A 16226-nucleotide genomic window follows, 5' to 3' on the forward strand; every position below is an offset into this window, starting at 1 on the left:
ACACATAGATTCATACACACATACACACACACACACACACACACACACACACACACACAGTTGGAGGCACAACTGACTTGGAATTGCTAGTTCCCAATATTCATCAGTGACCATTGTGACCGGGAACCAGCAGCCAATACTGTGTGCTTCCAGGGCCTAGGTGGGCTCTCAGGTCCTTGCGTCTCTTCCAGGCCAGCAGGATGGGTTAAGGCCTCCAGGGGTACCTGAGTGACGGCCAGAATGCTCATCCCATCCCTCTGTAAAGGTCTGGGAGGCTGGAAGAGAACTTGACACCCATGTGCAGGCAGCTTCAGGGCTGGAAGCCTTTGCTGTGGTCCTGCCTGGAATGGCAATTAATTTCCTTCCTTCGGCAGCGGGGCATGAGTCTGCTTGTCCGCCTGGCTATGCCCCGTCTCTCCCTTCCCTCTGCCAGGACTGATGAGCGCTCCACGAACAATTGGGTTTCTTGTTTACGAAGTCAGCCGCACAGGCTAATAGAAGTGATCTGCCCCCTGATTAATTACTTCATATTTTTCTCCTTTTGTTGTGCTAAATAGACGGACATCTTTCCTCCTCCCTGTTGTGATGTGACTGCGGATTGCGGCATCCCTGTCACTCCTATCTGGTCTAATTACAGGCTTTCGGGCAATGGTGCCGCCACTCCATCTGGGTGGGTGAGGGAGGAGACCGCAGGCATTCAGAACAACGGAGAAACGCCAGGAGAGGAGAAAAACCTCTCGGCAAGAAACCGTTTCAATTCTGAGAGACTAGGGTGCTGCATCTGATAGGGTAAGATTTGGAAAGATGGAACTTTCCTGCTTATTTACAAACCGGGAAACTGAGGTTGGAAAGGGTAGAAGCCTCTGCTGGAGCCGTCTAGTATCAGAGAAGAATCTCGTGCAAACCTGGGCCTGTTCTCTGCTGCTTACTCCTTACTAAGAAGTCTCAACTAAGAGGGAATTTAACCGTTGACGACACAATACTTCCCCTGCAGTTGTCACCTGACTATTCCATTAGTCAGGGAGACAACCTGTCATGATGCTATCCCGGCGCATCTGCGTGGTTACATAACACACTATAATGGCAGTAATGGGGATCTCCTCTGCTGTTATGTTTCCTGTGCACCCAGCTGTCCCTAGTAGACATTGGAATACAGAGGAGACAATGAGGTTCAGAGAGGTTCAACAACTCCCCCGACATCACACAGTTACTGGACGGCAAAAGCCTGAATTTGCATACTCGAGTTTTCTGAAGTCTACTGCTTTGATTTGAAACCAGACCTTGAAACCTGGTGCTCCTTAACAATGTAACCATTTCTAACAGCTTTACAGGGGGCATGTGAAATGTATCAACTTTGACCCCGGAACAGTCTTAGGAGGTAGGCATAGAGGGTATTATTACCCTCATTTTATTGAGTGGGCCTGAGGGTCTAGAGGCTGGAAGTTTCTGGCTATCTCATTTGCAACATCTTAAAAGCTCTTCTGGAGGAAGCTTGCGGGCAAATGATGGTGTCTCTCCTGTCAGGCCTCCTGAGTCTCCAGGCATACAGGTCTCTCAGCTTAGAGCCCCAAACATAGCCCTTCCTTCTTACATCTCAGGGCCTGTGTCCTATCAGAGTACTTCCCATCCAAGATTCATTTATTCTGTGCACTTGGTAAATCATTGAAAACTGGAGAATTAGAGACTGAGTCTACCGTCCATGCAAGGAAGGCACAGGACAGTGCCTTCGTGTGGCAGTAACTGAGAAAGCCTGCAAGGGATGGGGCATCGGTTTGTAAGAACCCGACGCGGCTGCGAAAAATGAGTAGCCAGGAGGCTGCTTACTGTCCCGGAGAAGTCACGTTGTGTTGTTTAGACAAAAGCAGCTTACTGGATAGTGTGCTTGATGTGGTTTCATCTTCTTTGACTGCACTGACTAGTGTACACAGACATTCAGAAAAAAAGAAGAGCACAGACAGGCATTGTTAACCGGGGTGGATTCCGGCAGGTGGAATTACCACAGTTCCCCTGTGCACTCTCTGTCTCTGGGGCCTCTTGTTGATGATTGCCTATTATATACATAATAAATATTATATAATCTATTTATACATGTATATTATATAATACATAATTGTAACATTATATATTACAGTACCCAGAACCCATGTTAGAAAACAATAATCCAGAGGTGGGAACATGTCCTAGTATATCTATATACATATATATTTTTTTTTCAGTCAAATATATAATTGTAACATTATATATTATATAATATATATTTGACTGAATATATGTATATGTATATGTATATATATCTATATATATATTCATTCAACACCAAACAGATGGTATGGTTTTAAATGTGAGGCCTTACCCCTGGGATTAGTGAGCGTGGCTTCTGTGGCTTTCCCGCCATCTCCGCAGCGAGTGTCATCAAAGGGGAGACACTGGTCCCCAGTCCCCGCCACCACCTCAGAGTTCTTGACCAGGTCCTTCACCACTGTGGTGGACTTGATCCTGAAGACCCGCCGGCTGTTGGTGTCAGACAGGAAGACGGCCCCGCTCATGGGGTCTGTAGCCAGGTAGTATTTGTGTGCTGGGCTGTGGCTGCAAGAGAAGGCAGGGCTAGGGTGAGCGCTTTTCTTCTCTCCATCATTAGCTAGAAATGTACAACACAACTATGGCCATACCACCCTGAGCGTGCCAGACCTCATTTGACCTCAGAAACTAAGAAGGGTTGGGCCCGCTTAGTACTTGGATGGCGGATCTACAACATGCACCTCCAACCAATTTGATTCTAGGAAAGATGCTCTTATGAGGATGTTGTCTTTATTGCTGGTCACCTGAGAGCTCTGCCTAATGATCCCCCCCACCCCGCCCCATTCAGTTACTAATGCAAAATCTCTTGCCTGGCCTAGGGACGCCGCTCAGTCGGTAAAGTGCTTGCCTGGCAAGTGCCAGGACTTGAGTTCAGTGCCCAGAACCCATGTTAGAAAACAATAATCCAGCGGTGGGAACATGTCCTAGTAATCACAGTGTTTAGGAGGCAGAGACAGGCAACTCCTGGGCTCAGTGGCCAGCTAGCCTGCACTCCTTGGTGAGCTCCAGGCCACTGAGAGACTGACAACAAAGAGAAGGTTCTATGGTGCCAGAGAACCACCCAACCTTGTCCTTTGCTTTCTACATGCATGTACACATATCTGATGCCTACCTGAACACACATGTACCCTCACACCATGCATACATACATACATATACCAAAAAACCCCACCAGGCCTCTTGATGGCTAATGCCTCTATCAAACGCTGAGCTCATGCTTTCTTTTCTTCTTTTATGTGTATTTGTGTTTTGCCTATGTGGATGTATGTCAACCTGTGTGTGTGCAGTGCCCACAGAAGCCAGAAGAGGGCATCAGATCCCCTGGAATGCGAGTCACAGACTGCTGTGAGCTGCCATGTGGGAGCTGGAAATTGAACCCAATCCTCTGGAAGTGCAGCAGGTATTCTTAATAACTGAGCCATCCCTCTAGTCCTGGCATGTTTCCTTAAAAAGATTATCAATGAAGTTTTTCACAGGAGATGGCTAATTCAAGATAGAAACATGCAGGCACATGGCTTTAAACAACAACCCAGGAATTTAAAACAAGTCTTTCTCTCAAGATTTTTTTATTTGTTTGGTTTTTGGTTTTTAGAGACAGGCTTTCTCTGTAGCTTTGGAGCCTGTCCTGGAACTAGCTCTTGTAGACCAGGCTGGCCTCGAACTCACAGAGATCCACCTGCCTCTACCTCCCGAGTGCTGGGATTAAAGATGTGCGCCACCACTGCCTGGCTTCTCTCTAAGATTTTTGCAAGCGGTTTCCAGTTCCATCTTGGGACCAACAGGTAAGATGCTGACTAGACCTGCCTCCTGCCAGTGTCCACCCCATTTTCTGTTGCTCCCCATGATAGACTTAATCGGGAGCCCAGGTGTCTCCCCACTGCAGTCAGCCATACATGGGATGCAGGATCAGTTTCTAATCTGCAGGGAACTTCAGGAGAAAGAAACAGAGCAGGCGTGGTGCTGATGGGGTCCTGTTTCTGGAAGAAAGTCACAAAAACTGTACTCTGGTAACAGGAAAGCCAGACCATGCAGACACAAAAGGGACGTGGCATCCTAGCCAGAGGCTGGGGAAAGTGTTCAGGGTACGAAGCCAGCTCAGTCTCCATTCCGAGGTGGGCCCTGAAACTTGGGTGTGTCATGCGGCCCTTGGACCTCCCGCTTCCTTCAGCTAGAAGAGGGGAGCGTTAGTGCTTGCTTACAAACTGGGAACATTCTTACGAAACCACGTGTGTCAAATGTGCAGTGACACATAGCACACAGGAGATGACGTAGGCTTCTCCCACAGGCCTAGATCCTGCTGCTCAGTAGCCCTGATTACAGCTCCCTTCAAGCCTAGTGTGCATGGGTCCTGGGCTTGCCACGGGGAGTGCACTGTGACGTCAGCTTTCAGCTCTTTTGTGTAGTTTAACTACTCACTGGTCCCCCAAACTACATCTCAATATTGTACATTTATCAAGCAGAGAGATTAATCCCTGGTCCTTTGGGAAAACTTTTCATTTTACAAGCTGGCTCTCTTACCGCTTTCTTCCCGAGTTCCACTAATAAGACATGCTGTTCTGGGTGGCATTTCCTCTCCAGACCCTACCACTCTCCCATTGTCTCTCTGTGAACGAGGGCAGCATCCTCTTCCTGCCCAGGTCTTCTTTGGCTGACCCACATCCCACCAGGTCATTACCATGTCTCACCGCGCATGACTCTCCTCCCATGCATCAAAGGAAGCACGGGTCTCCAAACCTGATGCGCCTCAGGCTTCTCTCACAGACTTCCCGCCTAGGAACACCCACAGCAGACCCCTCAGGGTGTCTGACCCTGCCTGCATCCACTCTTCCACCCTGATCCCCTTTGCCACTTACTCTCCGGGCGCCCACTCAGGGACCTTTCCTGGCAAACTCCCCTGGTCGTTTTCTCGTGTGCCCTAGGGTTCATGCTAGTTAACATCTCACGAAACACGAGGCCATGACTATTTATACGTCTTCCATTCTACCCACCCGTGCTCAAAGGGGAAATTCTCTTCTGCAGGCCCAGTGCGCGACACGCAGCTTCCCAGCCCCCCACAGCAGCTTGTCCTCAGTGACAACATGGCCATGTGCAGCTTCTTTAGGTGGGGTTTGCATCGAAATCACTTAGCTTTCCTTTTACTTCCCATGGGGTTGGTGAAATAGCCCAGACATCCTGTTTATCTTGAGACGTCCCCCTGGGACTTAGAAGGTGGCACAGAATTAATCTTCCCAGACAATCCTGATCCTGGCTTAATAAAAACGCAGTGACCTTAGATCCTGCTTTGTCACACTGGAGCATCCCGGGCTCCCAGCTTCCCTGTGACAGCCAGGAGGCAGGGGGACTATTTCATTTCTGTGTGCATCACTCTTGATAAACGGCTACTATCTACCTTGGCAGGAAGAGGACCCCGAGGGAGGCTGGTGGAGGCCCTGTCCACTTAGATTAGCCCCTTGAGTTTCCAGCTCACATGGCCCTGCAGTCCTGGAGAAGTGTCACCTGTGTGGAGCTTCTCAAATGAGTGAATTCCGGGAGAAGGAGGCCTTGGCAGCATTATTCCAAAGTCTTTAAAAGCTATGGTTGCATTATTTATGCTTATCTTGTGGTCAGCATAGAAGAAAATGCTTGCTCTGGATGGAGAAGGTGAAGGTTTAACTGGGGCAAGTCAATGAAATGTTGTGTCTCCTTCAGCTGTCAATGGTCATTCTACATTCTTCAGCTGTCTCTGCTCTGACCACACACTGGCCTTTAGAGACATACATACATACATGCACACGCACACGCGCGCACACACACACACACACACACACACACACACACACACACACACACACGATGGTTGTTTGTTTTGAGGCAGGGGCTCATTTATCCCAGGCTAAACATCAAACTCATCATATAAATAAAGACATCCCTGAACTCAGCATCAAATCCTCCATGTAGCTGAGGCTATCCCTAAACTCGGGATTGTCCTGCCCTGCCTCCCAAATGCTAGGATTATAGCTGTGTACCACCAAACTGGCTGTATTTGGTGCTGGGGATAAAACCCAGGGCTTTGTGTGAGCACTCTCTCAAACGAACTACCTCCCTAGCCTCACATTTCTTCCTCATGCCAGCCAGCGCTGGTACCTGCACCGTGTCTGTGGCTCCCACCGGGCCTTCCCTGAGACTGCAGCCCCAGCAGCCTGTGGAACAGAGCTGGGGAGCTGATCACATACTCGGCGCAGGGGTGACTTGAGGTGGTATTCTTGCTGACATGCTTGGCAGGCCAAGCAAGGAGGAGGCAAACCTCTCCTATCAGTAGAATGCCCTGCCAAGAGTCGGTCCTTGAGAACACAGATGTGCACTGTAGGTCAAAGGGTACGATTAGGTTGTGCTTCGTCTTCTGATAAAATGTTTTTACACGTTATATAACGGCAAAAGTTATGCCCATAACAAACAGGCTTCTTGTTTAGATTAACTAGGGCACAAAGCTCTTGAAATAATTTGTAACAAAGTTGTTCGTTTCTGTGACTATTTCAAGCATTATGAGAACCTAGCTTGGATTGTGATTTGAGTATTATAAAAGAACACTGGCTTGGCAATAAAGGATGCAGTTGTGTCTGCTACTCTGCATCCCCTGTGTCCTGATCTCTGCGGCACTACCCAGGGTCATCCATAATGGAGGAGGTTGGGGGAGGGTCCCCAACTCACATGGATTGGGATGTGTCTGACATGGAAGAATAAGGATCTGTCCTTGCCTCTGTGCCCGCACTTAACACACGTGGCCTCACTCCCGCCCCTATAACTGTTGCTTTATGTAGGGACTGTCTTCTTACATTTCAGAACGCTGAGATGGACAGACATGAAGTCCTGGACCAGGACCTCAAACTGTGCAGTGAATTTCCATCTTTACCTGTCTGGCTCCACAATCTGTGCTTTCTCCTTCCTCGTGTGGCTGCTGCGAGCCATCCAATCCTCGAAAGCATGGGATGGGAGAAAGCTCACCCCACTACCTGTGCTCCGTTCCTGGACCCCCACTTCTCTGTGATAGCACACCGCAGCCTCATGTTTCCACTACAGTTAGCGCAGACCTTGCTTCTAGTGTCTGTAGCGCTTTTACAGGTTCTTCTCTGCTGAGCTGTCTGTCTGTCTCCTCAATAAAACCTTGGGACTGGAGAAATGATTCAGCAGTTAAGGACACTGGCTGATCTTCCAGAGGACCTGCGTTCAGTTCCCAGCACTCACATGGTGGCTCACAGCCATCTGTAACTGCAGTCCTGTACCTAGAGCTCTCTCTAACCTCCAAAATCCTTTGTTATACAGACATAAACAGGCAAAAATCCATACATAAAAGCCACTGCCACCACCACCACCACCTTGAATTACTCTGGGATAGGTACTGATTTCAAGTCCTATGATTCTGACGTTTGCTTGGGTAGACTGCATGTTTGTATCTGAGAAATGGGGGTGATCAATCCACTTCCAAGGACTATTGGAAGTATATGAAGAATATAACCCCCCCATATAGTATCCATTATGATAAAAACTGAGATGGTTAATAAATTGTGGCTGTTTGTTTTTGTCTTTGAGATGGGGTCATATATTTCGGGGGACCTAGAACCCACTATGTAGCCAAGAATGGTCTTAAACTTCTGGTCCTTCTTCTGTCTCCCAAGGGCTGGGATTAGAGGCCTAGATCGCCATGCTAGTTTCTGTGAGGCTAGGGATCAAACCGAGGAATTCAAGAAATACTAACCAAGTGCTCTTCTATCTAAGTTATGTCCTCAGCCCCAAATGGCAGCTTTTAAGAAAATCTGGTAACTCTGAGAAGTCTCTAGAATATTTGTGTTGGTACCTAATAGAGAAGCTACATCTTCTTGACATAAAGCTGTCCTGTCGATCTATTTTCCATGACAGGGGCTCCTCTGTGTTAGTACTCTATGTGTAGCTTGGTTTGAGGGAGATTATATTTATGCGTACTTCTAAGAACAGACTTCCGACAGTTCTCCTGTCTCTGGGGAAGAAACCATGGAAGAGATAAGGATGCTCATTTCCTGAACAGATCCACAGTACAGATGCTGAAGGGGCTATGGCTACTGGGAATGCCCACGACAGCAGGGGGGCATGATGCTAAAAGACAGAGAAAAGTCTGTCCTGGCAGTACAAACACACACGGGCCAAGGTTCCCTCGGAGCCAAATGCTGCTATGGGAGAAACAGAAGCAGCAATGAAGGAGATAAACTTCTAAAACTTCTTTAATCTATCCAATATCCAGTAGAGAAAACCAGAGTGATGTTTCATTTGTATTTTAATAAATGAAACTTGCCTGAAGTTCAGAGAGTAAAGCAGCTGCACTGACCAGTCTTACAGACCAGGCAGTGGTGGCCCACACCTTTAATCCCAGCAGCCACACTAGTTCGGCATAGAAACTGTGCAGTAGTGGTGCACACCTTCAAGCCCAGCCCTAGAGAGGAATGTAAAACGGGAGGAGACAGCTCTCAGATGCAGTCTCATTCTGAGATTCCTGGAGGCGGGATCGCCATTTCAGACTGAGGTAGAGGTAAGAGCCAGTGGCTGGCTGTTTTGCTTTTCTGACCGTCAGGTTAAACCCCAATTTCTGTCTCTGGGTTTTTATTAATCGAGCTACAGGGGACACCAAGGCTCAGAGAGAAGAAGGGATTTGCTAATAGTGAGATACCAGTCCAAAAAAAAAAAAAATCACAGTTGGAACCCAGGTTTATTATCTTAGGAAAGTGGCTGGCAATGGGCCAGCCCCCTTTCCACTCTGGTTCCACTGTGGTTCACTATGGAGACAGATTTTTCTCACCTGAGAAAACACTGGATAGAAAGAAGACAGGCCCCGTTTTTGACCCCGTATCATGGTTATATCAAAAGATCACTGAAGGAGCTGGAGAGACGGCTCAGCAGTTAAGAACACTTTCTGCTTTCCTAGAGGACCCAGGTGCAGTTCACAGCATCCACATGGCAGCTCACAGCTGTCTGTAACTCTGGGATTCCACACCCTTGCACAGACATACATATAGGCAAAATACCAATGCATATTCATAAAAAAAATCACTGAACGTCAGAAGTACGCACGCCCATACCTATATGTGTGTGGGCTACACCCACACACAGAGACAATCACAACTTTTCTAACTGAGTCTGCCAGTACTGCAGGCATGTCTCCAGAGGTGTCACCATGGACTGAATGGTTCAATGCTAAATGCCGGGTTTTAACTTAAGATACACATGAAGTGAACCTCTGCAATATAGAAACTGAGAGAAGAGACCTATGAGCAATTCAGTGTCATCCATTTGAAGCTCACTGGGCATTGGCTTCAGTGTGAACGCAGGCTACTTCTGCACAGGGAAGGGCACGTTTCCCACTGCTGACAGTGTGAACCAGGAAAGAGCTATGTTTCCACGGTTACTCTGGCTGCCATGACTTAAGAGTTTAAGGTTTGACCATGGTTGTTGTTCTTAGCTTTTACTTTTGGTCCTGATTTCTGCTGAATTTATCTTCTTATATGTGTCCTTGGTTGTCAAAGGACTAATTTCCTTTACGGGGAAAGACGGCGACGTCTTATCATCATGATTATCTTAATTATGGTAAATTGTGGTAGGCTAATTACAAAGCAGTATATAGAGACTGTAACAGTTATTAAGATCACTAGTAACATTTTTCCATAGTAGTTTCTGGAACTTCTTTCTGGGCCTGAAAGTGCTGACTAATTTGAAGAGATCTTTTTTTGTTCCCTAGAATAATTTTTAATAACCGTAAGATAAAAATAATGGGAGATGAAGCAATTACTTCAGGGTCATATTACTGGGAAACGTCCCTAACCTTGCCGGTAAACTGGCTATAATCACAGATGTCGACCTCACAGGGTGGCTCAGATATAAGATGGTATCCATGTGCATTGTCTAACTCTCTGCTATGTAGTAAATAATCTACACATATGAATTATTACTTAAAATAATATATGCACATCCATTCCTACTCACATATAGTTATATAGAGAGATAAATTTAATAATGACTGGTACTTCAGGCTTTGTCCCATCATTCCCCAAACAGCCTTCTTTTATCCCAACCTAGGACCATCCTATGCACCATCAGAGTCTCATGTAGACACCTGAGAGTCTCCCCTGAGGCTGCGTAGAACATAGCTCTGTCTGCTCATGGTCAGCAATCAAATCTACACATGGACACAGTTCTGTGTGAGGACTGTCCTCTGCATGAAGTCACTGTGATGTCCTGCCTGGAAGAGCCTCTGGAAGGGGTCGCTGGCATGGCCAGTGCTCTGACTCTGCAGTCTAGAATCTGTCTCTTTTCATAGTTAACCCCTCCATAAGATGGTCTTGGTACTTCCCACCACGGTCACTGAACTCAATAGAGGATGGACTATTCTGAGGACTCATCAGGCTGTGGCTCTCAAGTTCTTCCCTGTTACTCCAGTCTGTCACATCCACAGACTACGGGGACCTCACTTTGCCACAGGTCAAAGGAGTTCAGATCTTCGCCCTCCTACCCCACCACAACTAGTGGGGTGTTGTGATTGCAACCGATTATCCCCTATCAGCTTCTAATCACACAGGGCTCCTTTGCCCTTGAGCCGTCTGGGATTGACAAGCAGGGCTTACCATACAGCATGCAACAGCAAGACAGGGGAGAGGCGGGAAATTCTCCACTGGTTGGCTTACCTATGTCTGAAATCTTTATTTCTGACAGAAGACAGGAGAGCAGGGAATAGAAGAGAGAAGGAGGTGTTAGCAGCAGGGTTAGACGCATTATTAGCGGCTGAAAACTTGACAGCAACGCTACTGTACAACACGGTAAACACGGCAATAAATAAAGACTTAGCCATGACACTGATACATTTTATATTGGATACTCTGTCAGTGAGATCACTTACAAACAGCTACACAGCTCAGAAGGGCCCCAGCTCCACCTGCACCCTACTGCTGGCTTTGGGAAGAACATAGGCCGGTTACAGTGTTGCTGCCTTAGCAGGGGCTCAGACCACATAGGGGCAGTGGGTTCTCTTCCCTGGACAGACATACACCCAGAGATACACAGGCTTGCTGCTTCAGGTCTGTAAGGTGTGTTTTCCTATGGAAGCTTTAGAAACTTGGCGAGCCTACTCAGAATATGGCATGGGGTTGGAGAATGAGTTCAGTTAGGTAGGGGGTGAACCAGAGGAAAGGGGCCATCAGGGAAAGATGGGAGGAAGATGCTTGGATAACCCCATACTGAGTTTCCTTTCCTAAGCTCACTTATTCCTTCTTTCCCCTCTTGGAGTCTCACGTGATCCTCAACAGTGGTAGGAGGGGGGAAGGGAAAACAGGTGGTCTTGTTTGGAGGATATGAAAACGGGAGGCCTCCTTTTACATGTGAGCTGCGGAATGAGATTCATTTGGCAGAGAAGAGCTTTGTAAGATGGAACACTTCACACTGTGCCAGGTGAGCACTCTTCAGTGGGGCAGGGCTGGGTAGTGGCCTCCTAGGCTTGGGTGTACCATTTTAGATGGATACACACTTTAAATCCCCCGTGTCTGCTTTCCGTTAACTGCCAAAGGGTGATAATGGTTCGTACTTTCCAGAGCTCCTGCACTGGTGACCAGTGGGACGCTATCTGCCCGTCCGTACTCTTTGGAGGACGCATTTCCATCCCAAGCATGCCTTGGTCATGTGGTTCCAAACCAGGATAGAGGTGGATTTTTTTTTTTTGCCCCAAAATAGCTGTAAAAAACAAACCTCCTGCAATTTCTTTTGGAATTGAGAGTGGAACTCCCCTGTCTCTGAAGTGTGGCTTCTCTCTAACGGTAGAGCCCACCCTGGAGCAGGGCTTTGGTTCCAAAGAGACCTGGTTTATGGATGTTGTGGGATATTTGATCACGCTGTGAACCCTGAGTTTGCATTTGTGTTAATTAAATAAAGTCAACCTTAGTTTAGAGACAGCAACTAGTTGACTGGAATTACCCATAGAGAATCTGGAGGAACCAGGAATACGGATAGAGAGATACATAGGAAAGAGTAGGGCGGGGCCATGGAGTTTTGACCTTCTTTTTGGTTTGGGGTGAGCGGAGAGGTTCTTCTCTTCCTGGGTCTCTGGCCCAAAAGGAAGGCCAGCTGGTTGCTTCCCAGTCCCTCTGATCTAGCAGGCTTTCACCCCCACATCTGACCTACAAGTCCTTGTTGGCAAACAGAACAACAGAGACTTAGTTTAAACCTGCATATCTCGGCCAGGGCCAAGCTGAGGCAGCGGAGCCAGAAGTCCCTGCAGGCTGCGGCTTGGGTGGCCAGTAGGGCACTGACTGTGGAGGGCCATGGGGCCACAGATGGTAATTAAAATATTAGCAGACTCCTGTGTAGCTGCTAAGCCGACAGAAAGGTATCATAGGGACTTCGGAAAAATGCAAAGTCAAGCTGTCTCCAGCTGGACGTAGGGTCTCAGCGCTCCATCACTCGTGGTCAGGGCTGAGAGTCTGGGGGCTCTGCTGCCCCTAAGGAGCAGACAGGCCCAGCCTGCATCAGCCCCGGGCCTCATTTCACCTCAGCCCTGGTTGGACAGAGCTAACCTCTTCTGAGGAACACTGAAGGACTGGCACCAAATGTGCTGACATTTGCTTGCCGTGTGTCCTTGGTCCTTAGAAGAAGACTCTTGTAGCCCATTCTATCAGGTAAGTGCAGAAAGAGGGTACAGTGGCTTCTAGGGGACTAACTTTCGGCTGTCAGCAGCCTTCCATGTCATCTGGATGTGAAGGACAACTCACTGTATCTTTATCTCAGAGCATGGGAGGCAGTGCCTGATGGAGCTGGGAAGTGAAAAGTCCTCATAGCCCATAGGTGTGGCTCTGTCATGGCCTCCTTCTCTGGTCCCCACAGGGAAGGCTGTTGGGCCTCATGATGGCAAGGGACACTGCCAGGAATCCCAGGGAAGGAATCCCCTTCCATACCTCATCTCCAGGATGTTGGTGACATTTCCAGAAGGGAAGATCCTGCGGATGTAATTGAAGTCTCCCACATAGAGACTCCCGTCAGAGCCGCAGGCAAGGGCCACGGGGGCCAGGAGCTTGTTGCCGTCAGCAAGCCCATTGCAGCTGGGGCAGGAGATGCTCCTCCTGCGCCCATTGCCCATGACGCTGCCGATGACCGGTGGCTGCTGGGACACGAACTGGTTCTCTCCGTTCCCTTTGTGTAGGATGCCTGGGATGAGGGAAGGAGGCCAGCGTCAGTGAGGGGCCAGGGACTGGGTCCCTCTTCCTTGGGTTGGTCGATGTTATTGGGACTTCTGCAAAGTATAGGAGGGAGGCCTTGTCCAGGCTTGTCTTACCATAGTGAAACCCAGGGGAAGCTGAGAGGCTCCATGGTTTACCTACCAGATTCTCACCTTAGGCCTATGAGGCTGTACTGTTACCATTGCCATGATGGATGGAACAGACCAGTAATTTAGCCAAGGCCCCATGGGCAAGAAGTGGGCAGGCCCAGAATATCTCTCTCTCTCTCTCTCTCTCTCTCTCTCTCTCTCTCTGTGTGTGTGTGTGTGTGAGTGTGCGTGTGTGTGTGAGTGTGCGTGTGTGCATGCACATGCATGAGTACATGTTTAGATGTGTGCAGGTGTATGCAGTTGCACTTGGAGACCACAGGACAAATTCTGTCACCCTTCCTCAGGTGCTACCCTCCTGGTAATTTTGGTGCAGGGCCTCTCATGTCCTGGAACTTGCCAAGTAGACCAGGCAGGTGAGGGATCCCCAGTGAGCCCATCTCCTCCTCTCTAGGATTTGAATGGCAAGCATATCCTGTCATGCCTGGCATTTTAAAAGATAGACTTTCTGTATATGAGTGTTTAGCCTACACGTATGTATGTGTACCACATGTGTGCCTGGTGCCTGAAGAGGCCAGGAGAGGGCATTGGGTTCCCCAGAACTGAAGTTACAGGTGGCTGTGAGCCATTGTGTGGGCACTGGGAATTAAACCCAGGCCCTCTACAAAAGCATTTGCCCCTAATGGCTGAGCCATCTTTCTAGTGCCCAGCCTTCTTCTGGCATTTTTTTTACTTGGGTTCTGGGGATGGAACTCAGGTCCCCGTGCTTGCAAGACCAACACTTTCTTAACTGAGAGCTATCGCTTCAGCCCCAGAATGCAGCTCTTGACCATTCTGACTAATGCATCTCTCAGGCTCCATCCACATCTGTGTACCGCAGTTTCTCGGGTACACAGGCTTGCTTTTCTCTTTCCACCAATCTCATTTCAAGTGTAGAGATTATGTCTCTGTCATTTCTGCATCCCCAGGGTTTACCATAGAATCCCACACAACATGAATACATCGGCTCACATTACAATGGCCTTTCTCTGCAAGTCCAGTTGCTCTGAACTCAGTGCCTTGACTCCTGCCCTGTCCTCTTGGAGGATCTACTCCGTGACACTCTGGGCTAGTCCTAGATACTCTGGGATGCTGCCCAGGGCTCCTCCCTCTGTTGCTGCTTTGATGGCAACGAAGTGCTTCTCCCATGCCTTGCTGGCATTGCTAACAACCTTCTGCAGGCTCACCTTGGCGCCCACATTATTCACTGTATGCCTTGTTTTAGGCTCCGTGGTCTAGTGGAGAAGGTGCCACCTCAGCTTAAGGACTCCCATGGTTCCACTCACCGCTCTGGATGTTCAGGGCGTGGTGCTTATCCAGGCTCCAGCCCCCCAGCTTGGAGGCATCGATCTCATAGCCCTGTAACACTGCCGTCCTTTTCTCCCACAGGATCAGATCTGGGCAGGATTCATATTCGTAACCCACGGAAACTGCAGGGACACAAGAGGAAAGGACACGAGTGAGCAGAGCCTCCGCCCTGACCCTCAGGCCGACAGGCAAGGCCTCTGATTGTCTTTCATGGAAGAGGAACGAGAAGGATCATGCTTTGACTTGGGCAATAGAACCATGTGGGATTACCAACACAGTGATGCTGGCCCTTAAAACCAATTTTTAAAGAAGAACAATCGCACAGTATTAAGAAGAGTTAAATGAGCCACATACCTTCAAAGGACCCAAGTGAACTGATTCTGGGGAAACAATCCTTTAAAATATTTTGTATACGCTGTGGTGCTGTTCATACGTGTGTGAATGTGTATGCATGTGTAGGCATGTATACACGCGTGTGGAGACCACTTGGCTTTTACATGCATTTCGAGGATCCAAACTTTAGTTACCATGGTTACATTCCAAGTGTTTTTACTGTGGGCGCCATCTTCTCAGCCCGGAAGTCATCTTTAATAAGGAAAGTACCCCATTAACTCGTCAGTGTGTTCTCATTTGTGGCAGTGGATAATCGAAGCTAACACAGTGTTTCATCAGGTGAGACTCTAATCACGCCCAGGCCAGGGATATTACTCAGCCCCTGGACATCATGGTGGACGAAGACCACAGATGTCATAGGAAACGCTTAAAGGGACGTACTCAGTGGATAAGGCTGATTGTTCTCGGTCATCTGTGATTTAAAAAAATCACTAGTTCCCTAAGCTTGGCTTCCGTGGAGGCCCAGGCAGCGGCCTTGGGAGAGCATCAGTGGAGACAGGCAAAGCATCTCCTCTGAGTAGCTCCTCTATTTTCCACCTGCCAACATCTAAACATGTCATTTGACTGAGATAAGAATGAACTGCTGGCCGGCCTCTGAAGGCTGTTCACAGCTGCCCTGGGAGACGGCGCCCCACCTGCAGCAACAGGGGAGTGGGTTAGAAGATGTCCCCAAGCCTCTGGCCACACTGGAATCTCATGGCATGGACCTTTTGAAACTACCTAGTGGGCTCTAAATCTGCTCATCTTAGTGGAGAAGGCTACAGGGCCTGGTTTTTACCTTTGTAGATGACAGAAGGGCCTGTGAACAGTGAGGTGTGGCATTTCTGCTCCTGGCGAGCCCTGGCATACAGGGTAGGGATGCAAATCTTAACGCAGAGCCGAATGAATCTAGCTTTCTTCCATCTATCTTTGCATCCTTGGGATGTCACCTCAGCATCCCCGAAAGGACGTGGCTGTGAGGATTTGTTGTGACACTAGCATGTGTCACAGCACAACCATAAAACAAGAGTTCCAGAGGTCCTCTTGTTTTCTTCCTGCCTCCCTCCACTTCCTGCCACGCCTTCTCCCCTCCCTCCCTCCCTCCCTCCCTCCCTCCTTCCTT

General features: G+C 48.5%; 1 protein-coding gene across 3 annotated transcripts in view; it reads right to left on the bottom strand.

Annotated features, from left to right (window-relative positions):
• The window catches only part of Tenm4 (teneurin transmembrane protein 4), a 2359892-nt gene that overhangs the window by 39230 nt on the left and 2304436 nt on the right, over window positions 1-16226 (bottom strand). For all 3 annotated transcript variants that reach the window (XM_026784248.1, XM_013350155.2, XM_026784249.1), the window contains 4 exons: window positions 14710-14853; window positions 13017-13266; window positions 10761-10781; window positions 2354-2586 (listed from right to left, as the gene is read on the bottom strand). In XM_026784248.1, the coding sequence (XP_026640049.1) occupies window positions 2354-2586; window positions 10761-10781; window positions 13017-13266; window positions 14710-14853 (648 nt within the window). The remainder of the gene's footprint in view (window positions 1-2353; window positions 2587-10760; window positions 10782-13016; window positions 13267-14709; window positions 14854-16226) is intronic.

The sequence above is a fragment of the Microtus ochrogaster genome, chromosome 22, assembly GCF_000317375.1.
Source record: "Microtus ochrogaster isolate Prairie Vole_2 chromosome 22, MicOch1.0, whole genome shotgun sequence".
Lineage (NCBI taxonomy): Eukaryota > Metazoa > Chordata > Mammalia > Rodentia > Cricetidae > Microtus > Microtus ochrogaster.